The sequence below is a fragment of the Tupaia chinensis genome, unplaced genomic scaffold, assembly GCF_000334495.1.
Source record: "Tupaia chinensis unplaced genomic scaffold, TupChi_1.0 Scaffold148607_1, whole genome shotgun sequence".
Lineage (NCBI taxonomy): Eukaryota > Metazoa > Chordata > Mammalia > Scandentia > Tupaiidae > Tupaia > Tupaia belangeri.
The window spans coordinates 695,539-706,908 of NW_006208456.1; the positions used below are offsets into that span (position 1 = coordinate 695,539).

At 48.0% G+C, this 11,370-nt stretch overlaps 1 protein-coding gene across 6 annotated transcripts in view; it reads left to right on the top strand.

Moving 5' to 3' along the window:
* RGS6 (regulator of G protein signaling 6) overlaps positions 1–9,475 on the top strand; it is a 614,581-nt gene extending 605,106 nt beyond the window's left edge. For all 6 annotated transcript variants that reach the window (XM_006170490.2, XM_006170489.3, XM_006170488.2 and 3 more), the window contains one exon: positions 5,461–9,475. In XM_006170490.2, coding sequence (XP_006170552.1) covers positions 5,461–5,630 — 170 coding nt within the window. In that variant the 3' untranslated portion in view covers positions 5,631–9,475. The remainder of the gene's footprint in view (positions 1–5,460) is intronic.
* The last annotated feature ends 1,895 nt before the right edge of the window (positions 9,476–11,370 follow it).

Consider the following 11,370-nt stretch of genomic DNA (forward strand, 5'->3'; position numbering starts at 1 on the left):
TTTGAAGATCCCATGTGTATTCATTCTTGGGCCAGTGAACTTTCTTTTTCTTACTAATTTAATTTTCACCATTAGTTTTTAAAATGTGGGTGTTGATTTCTGTTTGTGATATATCTTCTCATAAAAGAGAATATTTTAAAACCAAATAAAATGCCCTTCAGCCCCTAAGAGAGATCAGAAAGCTTGGCAAGAGCCCAAGAGTAACAGACCCCCAGGAAGGGATCTTGCCGCAGAGCTCCTGCCCCACTCACTCCTGAAGGGAGAGAATGCTAGGAAGGCCCTCTCCTCCTTTCGCCTGCTTCAGCCCAGCTCTGCTGTAGATGCACCAGGCATAATCTTCAGCTAGTCCAGTAGCCTGGTTTCCCTATTTCATCTGCCTCACTTTGCTTTGCAAAGTTCTCTAAAGGATGAGAGATGAAGAGTTGAAAAGTGTTTTCAAAATATTTTATATTAAGTATGGATTTTCCTAACCATCATCCCCTGCCAGTTTCCCAAATCCTTGAAATCATCTCAAACAGATGGCACACTTTCTGTCCTTAACCTTAAACATCATGGAGAAAGGAGATGCCACGGAATACTTTGTGCTTCCTTTTAAAATCTTTATTTTGCTTTGCTCAGTGGAGAAGAGACCCGGGGTGCCAGCTTCTAGGAAGTCACTTGAAGCTAGACAGGTCCTTGATTTCTATCCCTTCCAACCAAACTCTCAGGACTCTGCCTTTCCACTGCCTCCTGTTCTCCCTATAACAGCCCACCCCTCAGGCCTAAAATTCCTCCACATCTTTCATGAACTTGAGCATCACCCACTCATAAGTGACCTTCGAGCTCCTTGAAAGGACAACTCATCTCTGGGGCCTCCTACTTCTTGCCTGCTGAGGTCATTTGGTGAACTCTATTCAGCAAAAAAAAAAAAAAAACATTTTTCATTAGCAAGGATGAAAAATGTCTGTGTGTCGCACAGGGGGGATCAGTTTGAATCAATGGATGCTAGAAATAGTGTGCAAAATTAGTTCCGTAGCAAGTTCTAGTTCCCCTAGCAGAGGAATGTGGGTTTCTCCTGTACTGGAGGATGAAATGTTGAAGTTCTCCAACGGCAAAGAAGAGCCCAGCAACAGAAAAAGAGTAAGGAAGGAGTGGGAAATTCCAGGGTAGAGAAGTGATCACTGAGTTTTTTTCTCTAATCTTTTTTTCTCTTTCTAATCGTGTTTTATTTTTTTTCACAGTAAGTGAACTGATCTGAAACACATGGGTCAATGAATTTGACAAATGTGTGCACCCATGTAACCCACACTCAGCCACCCAGAAAGTTCCCTCATGCCCCTTTCCAGTCAGTTTCATTCTTCTTCACCATGGGCAACCATGGCTGATTTCTATCCCATAATAGCCTGGATTTTGACTTGGTGGACTTGAGATCTATGGCTGGTGTCTTAGGTCCTCTGGGCAAATCAGCAAGAGTTTCATCAGTACTCAGGTGTCTTTACTCCCTTAGCAATGAAAAGGCCCTCTCTCAGCCCCTAGTGATTGATTCTACTGGCCCCAGTATGCCATCTGATCCCCAGGGCTACTCTCTGAGCCCCAGCCCACCTCCCAGAGTTTAGCACAGCACCAGTCTCCCAGGTAAGTAAGCAGCAACAGCTCTTAGTAACCGGATCGTGCATGCTTTGTTGATTAATATCCGGAAGTGCAAAGCACAGAGCCACAGCATGTCCTGCAGCATGTTGATTTTTTCTTAAAGCACTGCACAAAAGGGAGCCATTCCTTTTGTGCCTTTCCTTTCAGAAACAAAGGATTCCATGACCACCTTCTTCCAGGCTTCTAGCCATCAAGATGGCCACAGAGCTGAAATGATTAGTCAGAGAGGGTGGGAATTGAATGTGTGGGTGTTTATGAACCCAGCACTGAGCCCCTGGTCCATGAAATTGAAGGATCCCAAATTCTATTGGATTACACGTTGCCAAATGTCTCGAAGGTGAAAAGCACTTTGTCTGTATGCAAAGCTTCGGTGTCTCTGGAATGTACCTCTGCAGCTCAGTTCTTAATCACTGTATATTTTTTCACTTGGACAAAGGCTGCCTGCTAATAGCATTTCCAACCACCCTCAGCTGCTTCGCTCAGCTACGCCAAGGCCTCAGGCTGAGCTGGCTGCAGTTTCCTGGCACCATGATCTGTTCCCAACTGACCAGCACTGAGGAACATCATACATTCACACCCTGAAAAAACTGCTTCCTCTGTAACTATGCAAGTGCTGGGCACGGGAGAATTACTTTTTCTGATTCCTTCAGAATCATCGAAACTGGAGGCAGGGACAGGAGTAAAGAGGAAGAAGGAAAGAGCCCTGGAGGGCTCGGGCAGAAGCTCTGCTTTCTCTGGGCAGAGCAAGCACTTTAGAACTTCCTGCAAGCCCACAGGGGCATATACTTTGGGGCAGCTCATCTCTGAACACAGGTAGCCTCTGCTCTCAGATTTCACTTTGATCCCTGAAATCTACAGGCGTCTCAGCTCTTCAGAAGGGAGCAGCTGCTGAGCAAGTGTGATTGCAGGATTTCTTCCCCAAAGCCCTGGGCCAGGCATCTAGCCATGCCTGCATCCTGCATGATTAACCGCCTTCCAGCCTGAGCCTGCCCTCGCTCACCAGGGAGGTCACTGTGGAGCGGGTAGATTGCAGCTGGGCTGAGCTGCTGCCTGAGCCGACCGGAACCCTCATGACCTCCTGTCTTTAGCAGCAGAACTGGCATTTGGTAAATGCGTGAGCACAGGAGTGGAGAGAGGAAGATGAAAATGCCACGCAGCACCACCTGGATTGCTGAGAGGTTGGGAACAATCCCTGAGGTGATCCCTAGGCTGGTCAGCTGCACCATCGACCCTCAAGTCTGGGAAATGGAAGCAGCTGGAGGGAAGAGGAGGGGCAGGCAGTGACAGACTGGCCTCTAGTTGCTGGAGTCAGAGCCATGAGGCTCACCTCCAGGATTTAGGCAGAAAGAGATTAATTAGTGCCTCCAAGCCCAGCCCAGCCCATTCTGTAGAATTGGGAGAGGCTGAGTGGGTGCACCTCAGGGCCAAATTCACCTAGAACAGACACACAACCCTCCAGAAATAGAATCCCAACCTCCCTCAATCCACAGCCCCTCTCCAGCCAAAATGACCTCACTAATGAGGATGAAGCTGTAATGAGGGCTTGGGCAACTAGTAAACCTCGCTTTCTTTGTCTCTGGGCTTTTAACATATATGTTGGCAACAGATTCTTATTCAGAAACTTAAGTGACTTTTTTCCCCACATCTGCTAGCTAAATAAGAGCCCCAAGTGCTTATATAGTAAATCCAGGACATAATATATTTGGGTACACAACGTATACTTGTGGCCCTAGAGGAGGAGGGACAGGAGAAGTGGGAGGAGCCAGTATTTGGTGTGTGGTTACCACAACAATAAACAACACCCAAGAAGAAAGCAGCATTCTTTGGTGCCTCTCGTGTATGAAAGGTGGACGTGGGAGTAGGGATAGAGCGTGGTGGGTTGTAAGAGCGCTCACTTTAGGAGGTCCCTAGGCTCAGCAGTCCCACATTTGCCCAGAGAGGACCACCCCCCATGCACCTCTATGCCCCTGCCTTCAGGCCTGACCCATGAAGGCACATTACCAGGTGAACCAACTGGATGACAAATGCCTTGGCTCCCTGGAAGAAAGGACATTCAAGGAGAGGAACAACTAGGACTGTGACATAGAATTCAGAGCTGACAGGAGTCCTGGAAGGCCAGCCTCTGCCTTCCAAGAGCTATTGCTCTGCTACACTAACCTACTCTAGACAAAGGGGTAGCCATCCTGGTTAGTGATTTTTTCAAAGACTGACCCTCTAACCCTTTAGGCCTTTTTTTTTTTTCTCTTTAATCTGATTTAAAAAATCCTTAGCCTAGTATAAATGTATCTGCTACAGGCAAAGTTGAACGTATTTGAAGATTCGGATAAGGTTTCCAATGGGGAGTGTGTATGTGTGTGTATGTGTGTGTGTGTGTTAAAATAGAGGAGAAAAAAATGAAGTTATGTCTCACTAGTGAAAATGGGTATGAAAGAAAGTGGGGGAAGAGAAAAGGGAGGTAGATGCAAACTTCCTGACAGTTCTCAGGGCAATTCCATTTCTATACAAGCTCCCATCCATGCTGGGATTTCTCGGAGTCAGACTGGCCTCATCCCGCCGTGGAGATCTAAGCCAGATGACACATTGCCCTGCTTCCCAGCAAACTCACAGCCCATGCTGGTCATTTATTAGACACACCTGTTATCCATCAATTCATCAATCAGTAAGTTTGTTGAATATCCTACTCGACTTCACAAACCTGATCAATTTTGTTTTTAATTACATCCAGCCAAGCCCAGTAAACAAGATGTGCCCCTCTTGGAAATGAACTTGGGGAGTTGTTGGCCCCTTTTGTTTCCCTTCCAGACACCACAGCCCATGCTGACAAGCGATGATGTGCTGCCCTTCGCAGATGGCAATGGGGTCACTGACCTGCTGTCAATAACAGGATGGGTTTTGAATGTTTTCCCAGACACCGTGATCAATCTGCTTGGGTCCAGCCACACTCTCCCTAAACCCTGTCCAGTGATAGGGATTCCTAAAGAGGGTGCGCCAGGGAATGGACACAGACTCTGTTAAGAGAAATAAGCAGCATGATTGAGCCTCACTCTTCTTCATACTGAGTCCCAAATTCTCTCCCAGATCAGGGGCTCCTCAACCAGTCACCCCTCCAGGAGGTGTAGAAAACCGGACTCTCCCAAGACCTCTGCGATTCAAACACCAGGCCTCAGTTTTTGTTTTTTGGTTTTAGGGTTTTTGTTTTGTTTTCAGTTTTTAAGCACTACCACGTAGGTCATTGACTTCTAGTGTGAGGTCATTGAACTAGACCTCTAGGTGCCATAGATAGGGATCCAAGGACACAGGAAATGGCAGGAGTGCACTGCTACAGACCCTACACCCGCTCTCAGTGTCCACAGATGCCCATCTCACTTTCACAGTCCCAGAATCCATTTTTAAGAGGACCCTGTCAGATAGGATTCACAAATACTCTGCTTCCTTACCTCAATTACCCAGATCTTTATCCACCTTCTGAGTCAACCCACTCTCCCCAACTTCAGTACTTTCTAGTCCGCTTTTATCTTCCCCGTTTGAATAAAATCAAGTTTTGGGGCAGCCCACAGGCACTTGGTCTAAATGCTTGGTTTTTTGGTAAGTAAAATTCCACACCCCAAAATGAGTAGCAGCAACTCCCCCTCCCATAACCTACCCTGGAGTCCTGGTTTTTCCAGCCTTCCAAAGTTAAGGCTCCCATAGCTAGAGATCAAGGTGGTCAGTCAGGTTGGTTAGTCCTTTGGTCTCCTTGGCTCCTGCAACAATTAATTCACCTGTCTGGCTCTCTGTCTCTGTCTCTGTGTGTGCACCTGTGTGTGCTCTCTGTCGGCTGTCTCTCTGCAGGGAAAGTCTCTGGCGGGCAAGCGCCTCACCGGCCTGATGCAGTCCTCCTGACCATTCCGGCTGCAGGGCCAGGGCCGGGGACCGAGGACCACACGGGCAGGCGGCGCTCCACATCCACGGACAGAGTTTCCTTACGGGGAGATTTGGTCACTGTGAAGGAGAAGGAGTGAGGGCAATGAAGGGCAGCGGTGGGGAGACTTTGTGGGTGAATGGGAAGACAGAAAGAAAGGGTTCACAGAGCCTGAGGTCGGCCTGGTGGAAGCTCCAGTTTACACCCTTGCTCCTAGTACATTTGTGCTCTGACACTCGGTTCTCTAGGAGGCCCTTGTGTCTAACTCATTCAGGGGAGAACACTTCGTGGGATTCCTGTCGCCACTACCACTTAAGAGTATATTTTTACTATCCTCACTCCTTCCACTATCCGGGGAATCACACCCTCCCAAAAACTCAAGAGGGATGAGTGGACCCTGAGCACAGTATTATGCATCACCTTCCCTGCCCTCTCTCTGAGGCGCTCACAGCACTCATCATAGTTACAGCCACCACGTCCCGGCCATCACCTGCCTCCCCCCATGTCTCTGTGACCACCGGGGTATAACAGTCCAGCACCAGGTACTGCTCTCACATGAATTGTCCAAATCACATCTTCAGCACTAAAGCAACTTCATGGATTGCTTCACCTCAAGTTCTTTTGACCCCTGCTGAGATCACCTTTTGAAGAGGTCGCCAATGGTGTAGTGGCCTATTGGGTCCCATCGAATGTCTCAAAGGTTCAATGCTAGAGGAAGCACCGATACAGATGAAAGAGTTTGTTGACCATCTTTAAAAAATATTATTTCATAATTTATTCTGTTTTTGCTCCCCTGCTCCTCAATTTGTCCCCTCATGTCTCACTCAAAATAAATGCCATGAACTCAGAGGCCATTGGGATTCTGCAAGCCAAGGTGGAAGCTGTGAGGTCCCCAACCTGGAAGGCAGCTGGATCACAAGGCTGGCAGCTCACACATGGCATCCTGACAAGTATAACCAATCCTTGCTGGGTCAGGGCTCAGTTGTGTCTGAAACTGGGACAAAGTATACATTGAAGGGACCTGGCCAGGGCCACAAGGTTTGCTTCCCAGTCCTGATCTGAAGGCCCAGCCAATTACCCCACTAAACCAAGTCAGTCATCTAGGGGAAAGCAAAAACCTGCAATAGATTTATTTGTATTCCCTTTGTGTGTGTCTGTCAAAATGACTATCTGCCAACTTGGCTATGAGGTGTAGGAAAGGCCCCGAGTCAGGCACCTGATGTGTAGTAGGTCTTAGCAGACAGTAGCTAATAACCATCATCATTGCCGACGTCATTATTGTGACACCCAAAAGCCCTCGGACAAAACTGTATTAAGTAACCTGTTTTTGAATTCAGACACTCACTCCCCTACCTGCTTTGGTTATCCTCCCTTGATCTATTTTTGGCCATAGGTGAAAAATCTCCCTTGGGAGTGTATAAACAGAAAACATAGAAGCGAAAACAGTGATCACTGGTATTTCTTTACTCACATAGGCAAATTCACCCGCTGGTGACCAAAGGCTCATACATTCATGCCCCACCATGACCCCATCTTTCCAATTCCACCTTTGAATCCTTCCACACAGCCTTGTTCCCAGGGCAACAGACTTCCATCCCCCAGGAGAGCCACCATAGGCTTTAGGAATCTTTGCTCTGGTTATACCTTTGTGGGTTCCTAACCACCATGCCTCAGTCTCCCCCACTGATAGCAGTTCTTCTCTCATCAAAGTACAGTGGGAATAACAGGCAACATGTGTTGAGTCCCCAGAGTCTCTCCGAAGGTGGCAATATAGTCCCATATTCCTATCATACACCCCCGTGCCCTCATTCTATGTGATCTTGGCACAGAGCCTCACACTTCACAGACACTCACTAACTACTCAGTGAGTAAATGGATGAAGTGAAGCCCTATCCCAAGTAATAGGGCCTTCTGACTCCTCCTCTCTTCACTACACCCTTTTCATACCCTTCCTCTTCATATAAAAGAGGACAACATTGTATTCTAAATTCATCTGTACCCAGTATTCCCCAAAGAAAGCATTCCTGCCAGGGACCCCTGGCCTGTGCTGACACTGAGACCTAGGGCATGTGGACAAAAGGTGTTCCCAAGCTGCAGGTGCCTCTGTGCTCTCAGTTATCCAGGGCATGGGAATGATTGCCTCTTGCCCTTCCTCATGGGTGGCAAGGGACATTTTAAGTCATTCTCTGCAGAGAGAGAAAGTTTGGTTTTCCCAGCCATGACTTCTGTGCCTCCTTCCCCTGACTCCTGGCTGATGCTCCAGAGTTATGCTGGCCTGAGATTTGGTCTTATCCTGGGGGTCCCTAGAGGATGATCTATGGCCATAACATGGGGCAGGATGAAAGCTTCAAAAACATGTCTGAGAACACCCAGAGGGGAGGAGGGGGTCGGAATGCTCAGTGGAGATAAGAACACTTCAGATGTTCTTCAAAACCAGAGCAATACCTTCATACCCACCCCCCAACTAAGGCATGCTCAGTCCTGTGATCTCTACCACATGATCCTCAGTAGATCAAGCAAGAGGCTTGCAAGAGGGGAGTAGAGCAAGGTTGTGACACCCAAGTTGACCAGACCTTGTAATGCCAGTACATTCGGAAAATCTGATCTTGGTCTCTTTCTCATTGGGTTGCAGTAAATTCAGATTAGATTAGACTTTAAAGTTAGTTCTATAGCAGAGCAGATTCTCCTTCCTTGTCCTGCCCCTGGAAGCCACTGTACATTTCCTGATTGGGCATAGTCTCCAGGCCCAGGACTCTTCCCTATGTGAGCTCATAGGGCAAATATTTTTGCAGCCCTATTGCCAAAGCATCAGGACAGCTTTAGCAAGAGACACCTACCCCTCAGGTCATTCACACAAGACGCTAGGCACTGGACATCTAAAATATCGTTCCCTACATGGGAAGAGTAAAACTTGTAGGTTGGCACATTTAAATACCCAGAAGCAACCAGATGGCATGATCCAAGCAACAGGAATTCTCTGGGCTGGGAAGGAGGCTACTGCATTTCCAGAAAGTGCTGCAGCAGCTTTGTTCTCCTGGAAGGTGTTGTTATAATCCATGACCAAAGCAGGGTCCAGCTGTGAGTGCAGTCAACTGGGCCTGTGCTCAAGGGCTCACCAGATACCAGGCTAGCACCCTGGGAGGGACCTTAGGCAACTCTGAGTTGCTGCTTAGACTCACTGAACACAAGGGAACATGCACCAGGGACTTTTGCCCTGGCAGGATTCCTGGTATGTTCAAACTACCTCGGCAATAGGACACTGAACCAGGAGCCTGCCACCCATCTGGTCCCTTCACTGGTTGCGGAAGTTGGTGTCTTTCTTACAATGCATCCCTCCTGTTCTCCAAATGTGTGGGTTTCAATATCCACTACCCGGAAGCCTTCCCAGAAGGTGGAAAGTATTGAGAGCTGCTGGTCTTTGGGCTTGTAGAATGCACCAGCTGTTCACCAAGATCTAAGAGCTGGAAAGCCCTGGGCTAAAGGAACAATAACATGCCACCAGTCTCTAAATGGAGCTGGGAAAGTTGAATGTGTAGCAAAGATCAGGGAATAAGTCGAATAGTGGCCAAATGAATCACTAATAACTCACCACGGGACCCTCTGACGAGAAGCCTATGCTCACGTAACCATGGCAACAGCAGATGCCAGCAACCTACTCATTAGTACCACCCAGTGATAAGGCATCCCCTGGGCAAGACCCAGGGGCCATAAAGTAGCAAAGTAGCAAATGTAGCAATAAGGGGCCCAGGGCCATTAAGGGACAGGGTCTAAATGACCCAGTCTCAGCCCAATCCCCAATCCTGACAAGGGCTCAGAGCCAGCCGCTGTCAGCTGTCCGGGGAGGGGAGGCCCTGCTCCACACTGAGGGCTCCTGTTATATATTCTATGTCCATGCCGCATGATCACAAACACGTTGGAATGGCCTCCTCGTAGTGCATGTGGTCCTCAATTAGTTTATTTTTCTGGAATTTGGGGTTTGAACCCCAGAACCAAACATGCTGGTACATTCTAAAAATAAATGACTTGAACCCACTACAATCCAGCTAACTCTGTGTGGCTCCTTGGTCTGGGGGTTTATTGGGCAAGATTTACCTGTAGAAAAGAAATCTATCCCCCCAACTCCCACCCTGACCTGTTATACACACTCTTAGTTTCCCTCTCAGTCCCAAGCAGGATGCAGCACAGAAAAGCCAGGTCTCTAGAGTGTTAGACTCAGTCTGCTAGTTTGAGGGAACAGTGTCCCCAGAAAGCTGAAGCCCTTGCCTCTGCTGGTGTCCCCTTGGCTAGGTGGTCTCTGTGCTCCATGGTCAGTGCTCAGGTGCAAAAACTAGTGGCTGCTCTGATACCCTCTTGAATGAAATCCCAGGATCGAGGCTGCTGAATACAGATGGAGCTCCTTACAGGGAGTCTTGGTTTCCTGAGCGACAATTTCATTTCCCACTAACACCAAAGCAGCAGGACTCTTCGAGCCTGAGAGTCAGGCTAACAAGAGGAGGAAGAGAACAAGGTAAGAAGAAACGATGCACTGTAATACTCTACTAACAACGAAGTTGACATCTAGCAGCATGCTTCAGTGGCAGAAATTTTGCTCCCAAAGGTAGAAATAATTAAGAGTTATACAACTGGGTCTCCAGTCACACCCAAATGGGAAACAGCTTGTATCTCAACCCCTGGGCCATCTCCCTGAGCATGATTTTCTGCCCAGAAAGTCAAGATCAAGGTCATACCTGCCCCAGGTCCATAATATGTCCATATCAAGTCTTGGCCTACCCACAAAAAAGCCATGCTTCTTATTCTCGTCAACTGAGGCCACTATCTCCAGGGAACCCAGTGCCCCTCCCACCCAGCAGGGCCATCTGGCTCATTTCCAAAATCGTTGTTTATCAAGCTGTTGCTGTGTATGCACATGATCCTACTGACCACCAAGGGCAGAGATCTGCTTTCAGGTCCAAGGTAGAAGTGGAGATTTGGGACTATCAGGTATAACACAAAGAGCTACGCCCACCCAAGAATGGCTGAGAGCCTCTCGGCCTCCTCCCCTTATGCGGACTTTTTATTGACCTTTCCCTTGGTTTCTTCCTCCAAAAGGCCATCGAGGCCTCTGATGAGTACCTCTGTTCTTAGGACTTCTTTGTGATGTGCAGCCTCTAACTAAACTCAGATGGTCCTCTAGGGATGTGTTCCCTCTGGGCCCTTGGCCTGCCTTCCTCAGCAGAAGCATCCACATGAACTTCTGGTTCCCCCTAAGATTTCCAATGTCTGGACATCTTTCCCTGCAGTCAGACCACAGCACCTGCTATGGGAGTTACAGGATCTGTCTCAGATCTACACACCTAGGGGCAGGCCTCCCTGACCAAAAAGAGTTCTGCAGAGTCTGGTTTCTTTTACAGGGGTCTGAGGTGGGGGACCCTAGCTCAGCATAAGCCCCACCTGGAATAGAGCTCTTGGTCCACTCTCATTCTCCCATAGTGTGGGCTCAGTCCTCCTCCTCAGAGCCCAGGGGCTGTCCTGACTTGGTCTGGCTTATTTCAGCAAACAAAACAGAACCCACTCTTGATTGTGGAGGTAAGGCCATACACCCTCTATCTGAGCATTAGTTAAATCAAAATAAGAGTCGTATTCCTGGCCTGAGCATTAGTAAATTATAAGAGTCTTATTCTTGTTTTACTAATGCTCAATTTCAAAATCTTATGTTGGCTGTGAATTAGTACAGAAAGGGCTTAGTCTGTGCCCACCACATCGTAAATATTCATGAATTGGGTGCTGGTGTTAGCCACTGCTATGTCTGAGATAGGCATAGAGAGACCATGAGGATAGGAATACTGGCGAAATCACTGTCC